This window comes from Panthera leo, chromosome F3, assembly GCF_018350215.1.
Source record: "Panthera leo isolate Ple1 chromosome F3, P.leo_Ple1_pat1.1, whole genome shotgun sequence".
NCBI classification, from domain to species: domain Eukaryota; kingdom Metazoa; phylum Chordata; class Mammalia; order Carnivora; family Felidae; genus Panthera; species Panthera leo.
In genome coordinates this window covers 64,863,523-64,881,176 of record NC_056696.1, presented here as the reverse complement: position 1 = coordinate 64,881,176, position 17,654 = coordinate 64,863,523, and the positions used below count along the sequence as shown (strand labels likewise).

The 17,654-nt window shown below is 64.2% G+C and overlaps 2 protein-coding genes across 2 annotated transcripts in view; both read right to left on the bottom strand.

Annotated features, from left to right (window-relative positions):
• Positions 1-471: 471 nt before the first annotated feature.
• VSIG8 (V-set and immunoglobulin domain containing 8) lies at positions 472-6,987 on the bottom strand. The gene is made up of 7 exons (XM_042926073.1): positions 6,939-6,987; positions 3,768-3,943; positions 3,136-3,337; positions 2,818-3,039; positions 2,099-2,218; positions 1,626-1,824; positions 472-754 (listed from the first exon to the last, which is right to left on the bottom strand). The coding sequence occupies exons 1-7, from the start codon at positions 6,985-6,987 to the stop codon at positions 472-474; spliced, it is 1,251 nt and encodes a 416-aa protein (XP_042782007.1).
• Positions 6,988-16,690: 9,703 nt separating this feature from the next.
• CFAP45 (cilia and flagella associated protein 45) overlaps positions 16,691-17,654 on the bottom strand; it is a 28,935-nt gene continuing 27,971 nt past the window's right edge. The window contains exons 11-12 of the mRNA XM_042925766.1: positions 17,198-17,422; positions 16,691-16,894 (exon numbers count right to left, since the gene is read on the bottom strand). Of these exons, the coding sequence (XP_042781700.1) occupies positions 16,816-16,894; positions 17,198-17,422 (304 nt within the window). The 3' untranslated portion in view covers positions 16,691-16,815. The remainder of the gene's footprint in view (positions 16,895-17,197; positions 17,423-17,654) is intronic.

Below are 17,654 nucleotides of genomic sequence, written 5' to 3'. Positions count from 1 at the left end.
CTACCAGGAGGTTCCCCATCCGCAGGGTGACGGAGGGGGGTTGGCAGCCGCTCCCAGCCCAGCCCGACCGTCGGAGGTGGGAGGGAGGGACCGGGGAGGAGGGGCAGCAGCCTCCCGCCCGCGCCCCCGGCCGCGCGCCAGCCCCTCCGTGGAACCACAGCCACCACAATCTCGGGTCTTAACAGTCGCTTTATTGTGCTAACACCGCCGCTCGGGAGCTCAGACCTGACACGCAACCATCCAGTCCGGCCCCGGGGCCCTCCGCCTCGCCTGGGGACGCCGGGCCCCCGGCCTCGACCGCGCTCGGCGCTGCCCCCTACCCACCCCCCCGCCGTCCCCCCCACCCCCCGCCACCGCGCGCGGGCCCCGGGGGAGGCGCCGTGGGTCCCGGAGGCCCGGAGGCCCGGGCGGGCGCGGCGGGCGCGGGGCGGAGCGCGTCCCCAGCTGCGGGCGGGGAGCCCCGCGGCGCGCTCACACCAGGAGCCCGTCGGTGCGCTCCCGCCGCCCCTCGGCGCAGTCGGCGGGCTCCGCGCTCTTGACCTTGACGTAGACCGGGGAGGGGCCCGCTTCGCAGGCGGCGGCGGCGGCGGAGGCGGCGCAGGGCGCCAGGGCCACGTCCTCGGGGCCGCCGCAGGGCGGGGGCGCGTACTTGCGGCGCAGGGAGCGGCTGACGGTCTGCGTCGGGTACCCCAGCAGGTGGGTGACGCTGCGGCCGCGCCCGCCGGCCTTGCACCCGGGCGCCTCGGCGTCCTCTCTGTGGAAACAACAGGCGGGCGGGTGAGCGGGCTCCTCCGGGCGCGGCGCGGGCACGGCCTGGCCGGAGCGGGGGGCCGCCGGCAGCCTCTCGGCCCCGCGCCGCCCTCCGCCGGCGCCTCGCCTCTCCCTCGGCCTCCGCCTGCTCTCCTCTGCCTCCTCCTGGCCGGCGACCCCACGCCGCACACGGGGCCCGTCCGCGAGCGTCCGCCAGCCCCCGGCGGGCAGCCCCACGGGCGCCCCCCGGCCCCTTCCGACGTGCGCACCCGTCCCCGAGACGGGGAGGGAGGCTCGGAGGCCCGGGAGGAGCCGCCTTCCCTGTCCTTCGCTCTCCTTAGCTAACACCAGCCTCGCCCTCGCCTTCTCCTCGCCTCGCCTCTGCCCCTCGACCTCCTTCTCCACCTTTGCCTCCTTCCCCGGGGCTTTGCGGTCATTAGCACTCCTAGGCTTGTTCTATGTTTATTTCTAGTCGGTTTCGAATATACCTTATTAGCACTATCCTTACTATTGACTCTTCTTAAATAAGCATGTCCAGAGTTGTCACCGGCGTGAAACAGGGCAAACACGGGGGGGGGGGGGGGGAATACGGTCCCTGCCCTCCAGGAGCTTACAGTCTAGACAAGGTGCACAGAGAGGTGCATAGACAGGAGGGAAACGGAGGGCAGGGGAGCAGAGGTGAAGACTGGCGCGGGACGGGGAGAGAGGAGCCACGGCGGGTGGCAGGTCGACATGCTGCGGTCCCCGGCACTCCTGGCGATGGCCGGCAGGGTGGGGGTGGGGGTCCCGGCCGGCCCGGTGGCAGGCAGGGGTGAGGAGGGGCAGGGCGCCGGTCCCCTGCCGCTCGGCAGCATGCAGCATGCATCAGGTTTTACCTGATCTCACTAGCCAAGTCGCCGCAGGCCCCTCCGCCGACCCCGCCGCCGCCGTTGCTGTAGCCGAAGGCACCGCGGGAGCCGCCGGCCCCGCCCCCGCAGCAGCAGCAGACGAGCCCCCAGATGCCCACCAGCAGACAGCCCAGCATGAGCAGGGAGCCCAGCACTGCGCCTATGATCATGCCTATGCGCCGGGAGTCTGTGGAGACAAGTGAAGACAGTCAGGCTTCCTGCAGCCCGGCAGGTGCCCCCGAACCGGGAAGTGTGGGGCCGGCCCTCTGTGGGGAAGAGAGCGAGGGTCCCAGCGGGTGTCGGGGCCCCGGGACACCCAGTGAGGAAGGATGAGGAGATGCCTGTGTCCCCCGCGGCTTCCCAGCCCTGACGGAAATGGGAAGGCAGAGCAGACAGCCCAGGCTCCTCCAGTCCCGCCCTCCCCGCCCCAGGGCCCCCAGGGCCGCTGCCACCGCACCCACCTGAGACCTTCACCTCCACCACGCACACACTGTAGCCCACGTGGTTGGCCACCGTGCACTGATAGAGCCCGTCATCCTCCCGGGAGATGTCCTTCAGCACCAGGTCGCCGTTGTTCAGGCCTGAAACTGAAAAAGCACCACAGGGCTGTGGCAAGGGCCCGGGGGCCACCCCAGCCTAGACCACTGCCGGTGGGGAGGGAAGGAGAGAAGGCGGATGCACCCACGCACACGCGCGCGCACACACACACACACACACACACACACCGGCCCACCCCACTCTCCCGATGACTCACTCCCCCGGTGGTGCTGAAACGGAGAGACGAGGCAGCCCCTCTCCCAGCAACGGGACGGAGACACCCTTAATTCACTCTGCCACCTTGGGCAAATCTCTCCCCTCTCTGGACCTTGGTGTCCTTCTTTGTACAGTGAGGACAAGGTGAGACCAGAGGAATTCTCCAGGTCCCTCCAGCTCTGAGAGTCTCTGTTTGGCAGTGAGTACTGTCCAGCCTCCCGGTGGGCCTCAGCCCTCTGAGTCCCCCCCGCCCCCATGGCCCCGGGAAGGCAGGCGCTATCGCTCCCTCTCCCTCTGTGAGGCGCCCAAGGCACAGAGGGGTGCAGCCAGCCGCCTGAGGCTCACAGCGGGTCAGTGCAGCAGCCAGGACCCAGGCCTGGCTCTGTCGGCGTGTCCCCCCAAGGTCCCGCTGTTCGCTCAGACCCACCTTGGTTCAGGGAGCTGTGGAAGGACTCCTGGTAGGAGAGCTCCGAGTGGAAGCTGTGCTGAGAGTGGTAGGAGCCGGCGCGGTAGGGGTGGGTGTGCCCGCTGATCTTGGCCCACTTGTAGGAGAGAGGCGGGGTGCCTCCGTTGGCAAAGCACTTGAGCACCACGTCGTTGCCGTGGGTCATGTGGCCCTCAGACCAGCACAGGGGCACCGCGGGCCGCGCTGCGGGGAACCGGGCAGGTGTGAGCCGGGGCCCGGCCGAGGGGCTCTGGAGCCTGGGTGGGGGAGTGGGGGGCGCCCGGAGGAGTCCGGCCATACCTTGGACAGTGACGATGACCTTCCGGCTGGCCATGGTGGTCTTCTTCACCCGACACTCGTAGGTGGCCGTGTCAGACACCTGCAGGTTCATGAGGTTGATGGAGGCATCATACTGGCTGGGGTCTGAGGCTGCAAAGCGGACCCTCTGCTGCAGGTGGGGAAGGTTGCCATGATTGATCCTCTTGTCCTGGTAACTAAGGAACTGGGAAGAAAGAGAGGACACGGAAGCGGTGAGCCAGGCACGGCCAAGGAGGGCCACGTGGCTCGGTGGCCTCGGGCATTTCACCGATCTTCTCCGCGACTCCGCTTTCTCTGCTGAAAGATGCTGACGATGATACCTGACCCGTTAACCTCCCAGTGAACGTGCGAGAGCACATGAGATCAGGCGCTTTGGAAAGCGTCGGAAAGTGTCGGGTCAGGCTGGGACCGTCCCGAGGCCTCCCCTGCCCTCCGGAGCAGGTGGGAGAAGGCCAACTAATGGTGATTTGTGATTACAGAGCCCGCGGGCCTGTCGCCTCATCCCTGGAGAGGCCACTGGGGACGTTCAAGATCTTCATTTCCTTCTCTGCCCTCCTTTTCCCCTCAGGCTGGCCTACAGGTAGGGCAAGGGGAACCCTAAGCCCAGCACTCACCACATTCTCCCGGTGTGAGGGGTCTGAATTGACCTGCATCCACTCGATGTCCAGCCCATTGGGACCATAGTCCTCAGGGTCCAGGATGTAGGGGCAGCCCAGCCTCACATTGTCACCTTCTGCCAGGTACAGGATCTCCTGGCCATCCCCGTTGATCCGCACAGCAGACAGCAGTGCTAAGGGAGAGGCAGGGCAGGTGGGGGGAGGGGGGGAGAGAAGACCAGGGGGCGGGGGCAGTCAGCTTCTGCCCCTGTCTCCGCCATCCTGCATGGAACTGCCTGGGGAGGAGTGGCTGCTGTGTGTGTGTGTGTGTGTGTGTGTGTGCGTGTAAGCACGCGAAGCGACCAGAGTTGAACGCTCTGATGGAAAATCCTGGCTCATTAAAAGATGCCTTTTTCTGGGCCAAGAGAGTGTTCCCGCGTGGAGACCGGAGGGTGGAAGCCATGGCCGCTGGGGTCCCTTTCCAGCCCCAGGAGTCAGAGACGTGACATGATTGCGGGTGTCTCTGCGTATGACACCTGCGTGTCTGTGGCTGTACCCTTGGGTGTGACCACGTGTGACTGGCTGTGTCAGGGCGCTGAGTGATCGCTCGTGCCTGTGCGCGATGGCAGGCAGCTGGGAGGGGGAGCCTGGCTGCGTGGGTCTGGCGCTGCTCGTGGCCTGGGCCTGGGAATACGGCCACATGCATCCGTAGGACAGTCTGAGCCTTGTGTGATGACACATGGCATTCTGGATTTTGTGTCCGTCCCCCTGTGCCATCGAATGGCTCAGGCACAGCCGCCCACACATGCTGGCTCCAGTTGGGGCCCCTCCCACTGCTCACAGCCCTGGTTCCACTGAGTCAGCCCCGCTGAGAAGCCAAGATCTGGAAGCTCAGGACCCAGCTCCTTGCCCTCCCTCCCCTGGAGCCCCAGGCAAACACTAGCCCCAACCGGTTGGACCCAGAGAGGAATACGGAGTGTGGGGAGTGGGGGGGGGGGGGCCGCCCCGACCTTGGCAGGCAGGACAGGCAGGCTCCACCCCCCAGGCTCCTGCAGCCCTCCCTGCCCAGGCCCCTGGCCCGGCCTGGCTCACGCTCCGGCCCACCAGACAGCCAGCAAATCCCAGGAGTCCCAGCCCTGGTCTCGGCAACTCCCGCTCTGCCCTTCTCCGGATCTCTCGGGGCCCGCGTCTCTGTTAGAGTGTCTCACACCTACGGTTTCACACGGTCACCGCCCCACATCGCCACACTTAACAGACCTTCAAAACGCAGACACATCTCTATGCGGGTCCCACTTTGCTACCCACACAGACACGCGTCTGCACGCACAGTGCGCCTTCATCCGGAAGGCACGCATCCCTGCCCACGGCGCCCTCCCCGTGCGCATCCGCTCAACACTACACGTCCCCGCAGAAGCTTGGTTCACTTCCAGAGGGCCAGCAGGGGCCTTTTTAACACCCCCAGACACCTCAGGCATCCCCCGCCCCCAACCCTGGCGGGGCCAGCAGCCCTAACCCCGCGGGCTCCAGGGTGACCCAGAGCAGGCGGGCCGGCCACGGGGCACTAGCGGATCGTGGGGACACCTCCTCCAGCCCCGGGCCAAGGGAGATGTGATCGGCTCTCCCGAGATAAGGATCCTGGCACTGACTGCCAGCTCCTGGGGCGCCAGGAGGCACACCAGGGATGAGCCAGAGCCTAGAGAGCAGAGGCTCCACCCTGGGAAGGGCTGCCGGGAGGGCTGTCCCCATACCCAGGGGGCTGGCCCAGCAGCCCAGCAGGAGGGTAGATCTGTAGGGGAGGGGGCTGGGGAAGGAGGGGACAGGCTGAATGAGAGCGCCTCCGCCCTGCACTAGGCAGTGTCTTCCCTTGTCCCGGGCCAGGGAGCCTCACCCTAGCCTTTCAGTCTCTCCAGAAGCCTCTCGACCTCCACCCTGTCCGCGGGGCTCCAGCCTTTCCACACCCCTCACTCCTCGCTGTCTCACCTTGGTCCCTCTTGCTCCTGCACTGAGGAAGTCTTGCAGGGAGCATGAGACAAGAGAGGGAAGAGAGCCAAGGAGAGAGAGCTGGACAGGAGTCCCTGGAGAGGAGGGAGGAAGGGGGCCAAGGCGAGGCAGTGAGCCCCCTCCCGTCCCCCAGCCAAAGCACCAGGGACTGTGCGCCCCCTGTGGGCGTCCTTGGTGCGTTTCCCAGCTGCCTGCACAGCTCCTAACCCTCCCTCTGGAGGTGACAGAGCAGAGAGAGGGTGTTGGAGCATAGACACACGGAGTGCCGGTCTGTCCTGCCACACCCACGCCCCACACCACACACATGGACGTGTCCCGGGTCCCCAGACCACAGCTGGAGCTTCGTGAGGGGACCCTGCTGTCACCCTGCCAGTAATGCAGTCTCTCTCTCTCTCTCTCTGTCTCTCTCTCTCTCTCTCTGTCTCTCTCTCACACACACACACACACACGTGTGTGTGCATGAAGGCTGAAAATGCTCCCCGAGTTCCTCCCACAAACGCGCTCCTGCGAACCCAGACCCCAGGAGGGTCTCAGCCATTTCCAGCCATGCCCACACACAGGGGCTCCTGCTGGGACTTGCCCCAACAGGGGCAGGGGGCCACAGCGTCAACCTCTGAGCCCTGCCCTCGAGGTGTGCCCCCTCGGGGTGAGGGGGCTCTGGGAGGCGCCATCCCCACCGCCCCCCCCCCCATCTCATCCTGGGGGGTGGCGCTACCCTGGAGCTCTCAGAGCACAGTCCGTCTCCTAGGGGGCGCTGTCTCCTCTCAAAGCAACTCCCTGCCCTTGGCTCTAGCCTGGGGGTGGGAGCGGGTCCTCCCAGGGGGAACAGCACACAGAGAGGAAAAGGGGCCTTTCCGGGGAGAGCCTCCCCGGCGACACCAGCCTCGCCGTGCGCCTGACACCCTGCCCCACCCCCAGATCCCCAGGCAAGCTCTCCAGGCAAGCCCTGCTCTCCGTGCACAGCGTGTGCGTGCACGTCCGAGCCCCACACGGCTCACAGGCACCGCGAAGATCCATCAAGGCCTGTGCCCCAAACCCTCGGGCACGGGGCCGTCTTGGCCATATCCACAGCCAGCTGGCAGCGGGGCCTCGGACCACCTCCGAGGCGCCGCTGCGGGCCCATTGTGGTCCCTTTCCCTGCCCTCCTGGCATCGCGTGGGTGTCCTTGCCGGATGCCCAGCCCCATACCTGGGCTCAGGCACACGAGCAGAAGGTGGAACGCTCCTCGGACTGCCATGTCTCTAGGCTTGGTGTTTCCTCCGCTTGGGCTGGGTGTCCCTGGGGCCAGCGGTGGTGGGTATGTGGGGACAGGTGGAGGGAGGGGGAGCGGAGGGCCCAGACACTGCCCGGGGTGGCAGTAAGGTGCAGTGAGTGCCGGGGCCACAGCCGGAGTTATTTCTATAGGAGGGAGGGGGCCTGGTCCCCGCCTTGGGGAGGAGTCCCGGGAGCCTTAATTATCGGGGTGACAGAGCGGCCTACCCAGGTATTACCCAGCCCTCACCCAAGCTCTTCCCTCTCCCGAGAGTGGCAAAGGGAGGCCGGCGGGACTTGTAATTAGGCACCTGTTAAGCTTCCAATTCCTCCTGGCCCCATGCTCGGGGTAACAACAGTCGCCTGGTTCTACAGCGTCCACAGAGCTCCCCTCACCACTCATTTGCTGCCTCCTTCCCCCGGGGAGACAGGGAAGCGGAAGGAGAGCCAGGCCTGGGGAGGAAAGGTGGCCAGGCTGGGAAGGGTTAACCCGGGGCCCAGGGACACAGGGGTCTGACCCAGCCTTTCCTGCAAGCTCATCTGTGACCCTGGGGGAACCCCCCCCACCCCGGCCCTGGTTGAGGTCTGTGGGAAGGGGCAGCAGGAAAGGGGACTCTGGCTGGAAGGAAGGCCCAGGCAGATGAAAGAGCCCAGGAACGTCCAGTCCAGCCCGCCTTCCCCTGAGGCCTCTGGCCCTTCAAAGGGAGTCGGGTCTCCCCAGGGCTGAAAGAGGGAGGCGTGCATGGGCACAGGGGCTTCCCCTGGCTGCCCCTAGGGAGCTGTGGCACCCACCCCTACCTGAGGTGAGGCCAGCCCCGAGCGCAGGGGGTTCCTGGGCGCGGGGGTGTTGGGGGCCACCGGAAAGACCAGGAAGGGGGCGTGCGCGCATCACGTCTCCGCCTGTGCACACCTTTCAGGGGTCACTTGGTGCCCTTGCTTCCAGGCACAGGAGGGGAGACGAGGCCCCTCGAGACCTGGACTGCTCACTGGGGTGACCTGGGAAGGTTGGAGCTGGGTGGGTAAGGGAGGAGGCAGAGCGAGAAGGCAGAGGACCAGCCCCCGGCTCGTTGGCCTAGGGGGTCCCAGGACCGCCCACCCGCGATGGTGGGGGTCAGGTCCTGCGCGGTCCCATTCAGCAGCTCAGCTCCCTCAGCGGGGCCGTCGCTGACAGGGGCCACAGGGAGGGCAGGGGTGAAGAGCCTTGGGGAGAGTTACGGGCCGCGGCCAGCTCAACGAGGAAGCGCGAGGAGTCCACGCGCCTCTGTGTTCCAAATGCCTCCACCACCCCCCTCAGCAATGACAGGGTGCTCTAGGGCCCGCCAGAGGTACCAACGAATATCTGTATTTCCTTGTTTATTTTGAGGTTTATGAGATTGCCCTGCACCCTCGGGAGAGCAAGGATCATTATCCCCCCTTTACAGATGGGGGGGGGGATTCAGCCCACCTGCTGCTGCTGAGCCTGGCAAAGTGGGGGGACGCCCAGGCATCCTGACCCTCAACCCAGAGCAGTCCAAGGAAAGGGCTCGGTGGTTGTGTGGGTTAGTAAATGTACCCACGGGGTAGAAGCTTGGAAGGCCAGTGATGGGGGATGGGGGGGGCGGAGAACCGGGGGGGCCAGGAAGAAGGGGGACTGCATGGCAAAGAGGAAAGCTGTGGCTCCATCAGTGTCAAGTGTAGGGCTGGTGGATTGGGTCCTGGCTGTTGGTTCATATCAGAGCCGGGGCGAAGGCTGGGTCGGGCGGTTGGGATCACCAGTGAGCTCGAGGTCACCCTTGAGGAACTAGGGCTAGATTAGGCTAGAGTGACAGCGAGAGCTGAGGCTAGGCTGTGTGACCGGGGTCCGTGTCGGGATAAGGCGCGAGTGAGGGGTTCATTCACAGCCACGTGTGGTAATGCGGCTACGGCCAAACTGGAGGCTGGGCCGAGGCCGACTTAGGGTTGGGGTTCCAGTAGGTTGAGGCTGGGGTTTGTGGTTTCTGCGTTCGGGATTTGAGCTAGGGTGGGCTGTGGTTAGGGTCGGGACGTGCGTTAAGCGGGCCGCACGATTCATGGGGATGAGAAATGAAGTTTGACTTGAGACGCGGGAAGACTTCAGTCCCCATCTGCTAAAGGGCAGACTGGCCAGCCTATCTATCCCTTGGCTCTGGGACAACACCAGCAGTGTCGTACCAACACGGATCAGTGTGTGAATTGAGGGTTTGGGAGAGGGTTCCAAATAGGCGTGAGCCCACCAGAAGCAACCTAGCCCCCTAACAAAGGATCCCCCCCCACCTGAGTCCTGCTCCACAGCCTAAGTCCGCCAGCAGTCAAGCTCCCCCAGCGACAGCTGGGGACCTGGTGTAGGAAGCTATCAGCAGGGAGTGGGGCTTGGGCTCCAAAGTGATCCAGAAGACAGGGCCCACCAAAGGCACTTTTACTGGGTTGGAGTGGGGGGTCCCAGGGGACGCGTGCTGGGGGAAACTGAGGACCTAGATACTCCTAGAAGAACAGCCACTTTTGAGGGCTCCACACCGGGGGCCCTCAGAGCCTCAAAAGGCAAGTCACATTGTTGTTCTCCTTTGACCCACTAAGGGCTAATTGCCACCTCCTTGCAGTTTGGGGCCCATAAATGAAGCTGACGGCCTTCCTGCCTTGTGCCCTGAGCCCTGCAGGGTTTGGAGGCTGGTGACGAGTGAGTGCACTGAGTGTCAGCTTGGTTTTCACAGCAGAGGCCCAGCCCCCTGGCTCTGAGACCAGCCCCAGCCCGTGTCTCTCTCTGGGCTCATCCTCAACAGAAGAAGAGAGGCCACTCCCGGGAGCCCCCCACCCCCACCCCAACTCTTCCTCTCCCTTTCCCTCACCCAGTCTCCACCCCAAACATCCATCTTCCCACCCACTTTCTTTTCAGGTCTCAGAGAGGCCTGGACAGATCCAGGGGACTGTTGGGGTCTGTCTGTGCCCCAGGGAGAAAGAAGACGGTCGAGAGAGTCCGTGCTCAGCAAAGGGGCACAGAAACACATGTGGCATCCAAATGGCCCGTCAGAGGCTCCGAGGGGGAGAGAGGAGGCAGAGGGCCCAGGCTGCCATTTGTGGTCCAGCGAACCCTAGACGGCCCCCCTTGCTTTTCCCTAAGAAATGCACAGTTCATTCAGCACAGGAGACGGGGCCTCCTTTGCGCACACCCGCCAGTTGGGGCTGTATTTGCTTCTCTCTTTTTTTTTATTTATTTGTTCCATCTTTTTTAATGTTTATTTATTTTCGAGAGAGAAAGAGAGGCAGAGCGTGAGCAGGGGAGGGGCAGAGAGAGGAGGAGACACAGAATCCCAAGCGGGCTCCAGGCTCCGAGCGGTCAGCACAGAGCTCAACGCAGGGCTCGAACTCACAAACTGCGAGATGGTGACCTGAGCCAAAGTCGGACGCTTAACCGACTCAGCCACCCAGGTGCCCCTGCTTCTCTTTTTTTTAATGTTTATTTATTTTGAGAGAAAGAGAGACAGTGAGCATGAGTGGGGGAGGGGAAGCGAGAGAGGGAGAGAGAGAATCCCAAGCAGGCTCTGCACCATCAGCACAGAGTCGGATGCGGGGCTTGATCCCACGAACCGTGAGATCAGGACCTGAGCCAAAACCAAGAGTCAGATGCTTCACCAACTGAGCCCCCCAGGCGCCCTGATTATATTTGCTTCTGTCCTAAGACAGAAACAGAATCTCAAGACACAGGCTTAGAAAGGAGTGAACAGAGACACGGAGGAGGGAAGAGGCAGATCCAGGACCCAGAGAGGCCCAGAGGCTGCTTCTGAGATGAGGCGCAGCCCAGCCCCACGACGTCTTGGGGAAGGACAGGCAGAGGCCCCGGCCGGCCTCCCCTTCCTCCAAAGCCTTGCACAGCAATTTCACACAACCGCTGTGGGCCCGGACCTCCTGCCCTGCCCCCAGGTCCCCAGGCTCAAGCTGGAGCTCCCATCTCCCCAGGTCTGCAACCTGCCCCCTGCTAAGCTACACACACACACACACACACACACACACACACACACATGCACAATCAGCAGGCCCTTACCCCTCTCCCAGGCCCCCGTGTAGACCCAGGCTCACCCCTACAACACCCAGGAAGTGGACAGCAGACCCCAAGAGTGAGCGTGCCAAGAAAACCCCCAGAGGAGACGGCCTGGACGACCATGGACGGACTGAGAGAGGGCATGACACGAGTCTGAGAGAGGGCAGACAGGTGCCCACGGGTGGTCACACAGAGGCAGGAAGCCCCTGCGGCTGATCCCTTTCGACAGCTCTCAGCAAGGGCTCGCGGTGGGAAGGCAGCCGGACCAGGCCACGGCGGGACCAGAAGAGTGGGGGGACGGGGTGGGGAGGCCCAGGTGACATGGGGAGACACTGCCGAGCTCAGACAAGGAACGGTTGGTCGGTGACAGAGAGAAGGCCGAGATCCATGGGTGGGCTCAGTTTCGGGAACTGGGCCAGGGCTCGGGGACCGAGGTCAGTGCTGCAGGGTCAGGGGTGGTGGGCAAGGGCTCCTGACCCCTGCGCCTCCCCGAGCCCCTGCTCAGGCCTCCCGAGGCTCCACGATTCCTGCCGGTCCTCCCAGGAGGAGGGGGGCTCCTGGGGGGGCCCAGATGTACCCAAATCCCTCCCATCAAGCGATGGCCCAGACTCACGGGAGCAAGCAGCACAGAGGGGTCCCCAGCCCCTAGCGGAGTGGCCTGCCCACTACTGTGTCAGCACGGCAAGGCAGGGGGTGGGAGTGGGGGGTTGAAGGTTAGGACCCGACATGCTGTCAACGGAACCGCCTGGAAAGAGTCTTTGAATTCCCGATGACAAACCGAAGAATTAAGAGACTCTGATGATAAGATGGGGCGCCTGGGTGGCTCCGTCGGTTGGGCGTCCGACTTCGGCTCAGGTCATGATCTCACCGTCTGTGAGTTCGAGCCCCGCGTCGGGCTCTGTGCTGGCAGCTCGGAGCCTGGATCCTGCTGCGGATTCGGTGTCTCCCCCTCTCTCTGCCCCTCCCCCGCTCACGCTCTGTCCCTCTCTGTCTCTCAAAAATAAATAAAATGTTTAAAAAAAATTTTTTTAAAAGAGACTCTGACGGTAAGAACTATGTCCACCTCAAGGAGGTCAACCGTATCCACCGGGCCTCTCATCCACTGGCAAGCGGGCTGGGCCCTGGGGAGGCCGCGATTAGCACAACTGGGTCTGGTGGGGACGGCAGCGAGGAAGGGGGTGCCAGCTTGCTCCCAGGGTCACGAGCTGTGGTGATGTGCGGCAAGCCCCCTCACCTGCCGGAAGTGACCTCTGAACAGCTCTGGGGGTGACCCGTGACGGGCGCGGGGCACCGCAAGCGGCCGGGGGAGCATTTCAGTCCCTGGGAAAGAAACCAGGGGTCGGTCCAGCAGGACGCAACTCAGAAGAGCAGAGCCAGGGGAGTCCGCTGATGGTTACTTTTGCCCCGAAGGGAAGAGCCTTGACGGCCGGATCTCTGGGGACCTTCTCCCCATTCCCGCAGAACATTCACCGGGGTTGGAGCCAGGCCTTCAGGATGGCCACACAACTCAGACCGGTCGTCCGGGACCGCGTGCACGTCTGTGTGCAGAGAGGCCTTGGGATGGGTTCATTCACGCATCCGGTGGGACTTGGGACTTTGAACTTATAGAAATAAAATTGCCTTTTGATTCTGCCGTGTGGATTCCCCCCAACACACACGGCGGACGGGTACTGTGGTCCCCCTGGGTGCCGGGGGGCCGCCCCTGGCCCGCCTGGCCTGCCTGGCAGTTTCCAGGGAGGTTGTGGGGAAGCTGGCAGGGGCCGAGCAGGGCCGGGTGCCTGTCTGCCTCAGCCTTCCCCGCTAAGCCCGCCTGGCCCGCCCTCACTCTCCTCTCCCTGTTTGTTTCCGTTGCTGGGAGAGGGGAAGGCGGTGCCCGAGGGGTGGGGTTCAGGGGCAGCCGGGCCAGGGCTGGCTGGGACCATGGAAGTATTAACCGTCAGGAGAGCTAACTGCCCGGCCCAAGGGATAAAGGTTCCCTGCTCTCCCCCGCCCTCTCCTTCCAACAGCCCACCCCACCCCACAAAATGCTCCGAAGAGTCCTGTGTTTCCAGAATTTCGAATGCTTGCCCACATGGCTGCATGAGGTACCTGAAGGGGTGTGGTGTAAAAAGAGCCCGGACTTGTTTCGTGTGGTCCCGGCAGCCAGGCGGATGCAGAAAATGACACTCGGACCATCGGGGCTGACCTGAGACCGTTTGGGTTGCCTTTTGAGGTAATGAGCATCCTGTCTCTCAAGGTGTGCAAGCCCGAACTGTCCAATCGTTTGGTGAGAGGTTGCAAAAGGGATTCAAGCGCGAGAGGGTCTCTGCGGCCCCTTCCAGATTTGAGACTCTGATTTGGTGCTCACCCCACTAGCCCCGGAACCGTCTCTCCCCAGGGGCCATGCAGAAAAGCTCCTTAGCTCTGGGCACTTTCTCCCGCTCTCCGCTCCCACCCCCTGCCTTGACTCCTCTTTCCAGGAGTCTCCTGAGAAAGCCACCGAAAATCTCAACCCTATTCCTGTCCCAGCCTCAAAGTCGTCAAAAGGGCATTGGGGTGATGGGCACGCCTTGCCGAGAGTGCATGCAGAGCACAAGGAAAATGCAGAACCGGCACCAGGACCGAGAGTGTCCCAGCAGGGAGGAAGCTTAGAGGGAAGGTCTGGCTGTGTAAAGCCAGGCAGATCAAGAACGACCTAGCCTCTCCTGGGACGCGACCTAGCCTCTCCTGGGACGCGACCTAGCCTCTCCTGGGACTCGAGATTTCTGTGATGTTGGAAATGAGCTTCTTCCGAGTAACCTTGGGTGATTTGCTGGAATACGTCCCAGAGTATGGGAGGGGGAGGAGAGGGGGAGAGGTCACCCTCTGGTCTGGAGTGTTACCTGCCAGGCTCCCCCTCTGCAGGGGGAGCGGCCAGGATGGATAAGAGGGGGAAACAGTGAGGGACTTTGTGGCCTCCACACCTCGACTCCTTGTCTGAGACTCCAGCGTCTCCCCTCCACTGTCACCGAGGCGGCTGTCACCCTTTCTCACCCCAAAAGCCCTGTCTGGCTTTGAACTCTCTGAGCCCCTTTCATCCGAGCCGAATCAAAGTGCTTTTACTGAGACCAATTAATGTCTGGCGGTGACCCGAGTTACAGACGGGAATGCTGAGGCTTTGGGGGTGCCGAGGACATCCCAGCACCCCACTGAGTCAGGGACAGCCGGGCTTGGCCACCAGGGAAGGCTGCTGAGTCATGCAGCCGCCTCTCCGGCAGGTGCGGGGGGCTTGAGCCCGCCTCCCAGCCCCAGCAGAGGGTGACACAGAGGGCAGGTAGGGGTGCGGGGCCAGCCCAGAGCCGGGGGACATGTGCCCGCGCGGCGGCCGCCTGCAGAGCTGATCCAGGGCTCTAAGGTGGAGCCCCACCCCTGGATTTGCCAGACTACACCCGCCCGGCCTGACCCTGCGAGGACCCGAAGACCCAAGGGGCAGAGGACAGGCAGTTGGGAAGATGCTCGGGAACCCAGACGACAGAGTCAGGAGCTGGAGCTTTGCTTTTCTCTTCTTTCTTTTTTGTTTTGTTTTGTTTTTTTGCATTTACGTCAACGAAGACGCACCAAACAGCACTTCCCGATCTCCCAGCCCTGCTTCCGCACACGCTTCTGCCTCAGAGCAGAGGGCGGAATGCTAGAGCCTTCCCTGGGAGAAAGCACGGCCCCCCCCCCGCAAAGGCCCGATGTCTAGCTGGTTGTTCCTGAGCTGTGGGCCCCCCGCCCCCAAGTCCGAGGCAAGCCGTCAGGAATGCCCCACTTCTAGGAGCCGACTCGGGCCGGCCCTGACGCCTGCGGGAGCCTGTGCAGGGTGTCGAGGAATCCCAAGAGTAGCAACCAAGCCCGTCTTCCACATCACGGGCCGATTCCTGGGTTCCTGGAGGGGAACGACTCCCAGACCGTCTGCACCCGCCCAGAGGTGGCCGTGTGCCCCCATCCCCGAAGCCAGGCCTTCATTCAGACCTGCCACCACCCCCCCGCCACCCCACCCCCCGCCGCGGGTCTAGGCCACGGCAAGATGGTCTCATTCTTAGGCCGCGGGAGCTGCCAGGCCCCGCACACCCGCGGTTTCACGAGCAGCAGTTGTGGTGAAATGCAGGCCATGCTTTAAGCCTGTGAACTCTGCCCGCTTCTCCGCATGGGGCCTCACAGGTCAGCAACGGGCCTGGAACACCCTTTCTTCCCGATCCGCACTCCGACAGGGCCCTTGCCTCCTTGGCCCTCAGATGGGTGACTCAGGAAGGGATCTGGGCAAATTCCAGGCACCCGAGGCCCTTTCTGGCTTTCCTGGCAAGAGGTTGCCCCGGCACGGGTAAGGGCTCACTGCCTGGTCCCCGCAGGTAGTAACCGCAGTTGAGGAGCCTGAGGAGCTAAACCACCACAGAAGGCGCCGGAATCCTCAGCGGCGTGCCCGTGAGGTCAGGGGGTGTCTCCCGTCCTGGGAGAGTACCACATCTTTCCAAGATGGGGGCGGGGGCGCACTCAGGGCCACTGAGCAGGAAGGAGGGAGCCCCCCACCCCAGCAGCTAGCCTGGGCAGGGTGGGGCAGGCGGAGACGGTGCCTGGGGAGGCTTCCCTGATGAAGACGAGGCACAGGGAGAAGCTTGCCTGCCCACTCTCCCTGGGCCCTATGAAAAGAGCACTCTTGCCCGAGGCCCTTATAACCTGGCGTTGCAAACACCCAGGACGCGCCCGGCACTGCCCTCTGCGTCCTCTCGTGCAGGGCCCATGGAGGGAAGCAAGGCTGGGCTGTGGATTCGAGGCCTAGAGCACCGAGGGGGCGGGCTGGAGCCTTCCCCGCCCCCCTGGCATACAGAACGGGAAACGGCTCCACCCCTGGGCCACAGTTCTGCAGCCCACAAGGAGCCTGGTGAGCGGGGTCCTTCCAGAAAAGGCTGAGACTATTCTAGAGGCACAAGACATTTGGCGTGGAGCAGCCGAGGGAGGAGCAGGAGCAGACTGGCCAAGCGAGAAGCTTCCGGGAGGGTGGACCCAGGTCCGCTGCACCGGGTGCCTGGGGGGTACCCAGCCGAGGCAGGCGCTCAAGAAGCCTTTGAATGCGTGAATGAATCAGAGTGTTTGGGGGAAACGGAAGGCAAGCTGACTAACAGAGGCGACAGTGGCCTTGGGGAGCCCCAGCTGCCAGAGTTAGGAGAGAGCAGGTGATGGGGCAGCCGGGTCTGGGCGAGGAGCAGGGCCCTGGGTGGGCCTGGGGGTGGACAGGTGTCCGTGTTGAAGCACTGCCTGGAGTGGAGAGGGCAGAGCAGGAGGGTGCAAACGCCACCCCCACCCCCCACCCCCGCCACAGGAGGTGGGGTCTGAGTCACAGGTGGGGGCCCAGCCCGGGTCCCTCCTGCCCCAGCCCCTCCCTGAGAGACAGCTCCAACCGCTGGCACTGAAATACCTCTAAACCAGGCGTGGGACAGGGACAGAGCAAGGCTGTGCTGAAGGAGGACAGGAAGGCCACATCCCGGGGCCCCCAAAAGGCCAGAGGACGCAGGGCGAAGGGCCCGAGAGGCTGGGAGGGACCACCTGCAGAGGGCACCTTCCGGTCCCCTGCCCCAGGCCCTCACGCCGCCCTCGCCCTGGCTCCCGTTCAGTACCCTGCAGCAGACACAGCCCCCCGCCCCCAAGAAAGCTGAGCCGTTCCTTAAAGAAGTGGGATAAATTTAATCTGTACCTCTAAAATGTCTAGGCTAGTGGCAGTCATGGACGCCCAGAGACTGGGCAGAGCCTGTCCCCTTGCAGGCGTCCCCGGGGACAAGGAGGCCCCCCTCAGTTCACAGAGGCGGCTGGCAGGATGTTGGCTCTGCGCTCGGCTTCCACACAGTATTTCTCAGGGAGGCCCGTGGCTCTGCAGGGGGCAGGGGGCGGGACAGGCGTGCGTGGGCCGTGGGACCAGACAGAAGCAGCAGGAAGCAGGCCCCGGTGGGGGTTCCGGGACCTGGGGGCCCGCGCCCCCCATCCCGGCTCCTACAATCCGTCCCCCAGACACGTTCCCGTCAGGGCTCCGGCCCCTGCCACGGATCCAGGAGGCCCGGGCCCGGAACCTTCTGCGGCAGCCCCCCGCCTCCGGAGTCAGGAGTCGCCCCGACTCCCGCACACCGCGTCCTTGGGAGAGGGGGGCACGGGGCGGGGCGCAGGGATCCGGGCGCACCTCAGCTCCTGGATCTTCTTCTTCTTGAGGTCATCGATGCGCTCGCGCCGCTTCTGGGCCTCCTCCTGGAGACGCCGGCCCTCCTCAAAGGTGGCGACGCGGTCCTGCACCTGCTTCTGCTGGTTCTCGCGCACTTGGCGCCGGAGCTCGTCCGCGTGCCGCAGGCGCCCCGCGGCCTTTTGCTCCGCCTCCAGCCGCTCCTTCTCGATCTGCTCTCTCTGAGCCCTGGAGGAGGGACACCGGCTGCACCCCGGGAGCCTTCCGGAAGGGCTCCTCCGGTGGACATGCTTCAGAGACCGCAGCCCCGCACACTGCGGCCCTTTTCCGGGGCTCAGAGACCAGAGCTGCCCCCAGGCATGCGGCCCCCTCCTCAGCCAGGCCCGGCACCGCGGGCGGGCTCCGAAGGGCCCCGTGCGCGCTCTGGTTCTCCTCCATCACTGTTTTGAATTTTTTTTTT

Bases quoted from the DNA above. Each gene is read 5' to 3' on its own strand.
- VSIG8 (XM_042926073.1), bottom strand. From the start codon at position 6,987: ATGGCAGTCCGAGGAGCGTTCCACCTTCTGCTCGTGTGCCTGAGCCCA. The intron at 3,944-6,938 runs GTATGGGGCTGG...CCTCTCCCTTAG, and splicing joins GCTCGTGTGCCTGAGCCCAG to CACTGCTGTCTGCTGTGCGG. The intron at 1,825-2,098 runs GTGGGTGCGGTG...TTGTCTCCACAG, and splicing joins GGTGGAGGTGAAGGTCTCAG to ACTCCCGGCGCATAGGCATG.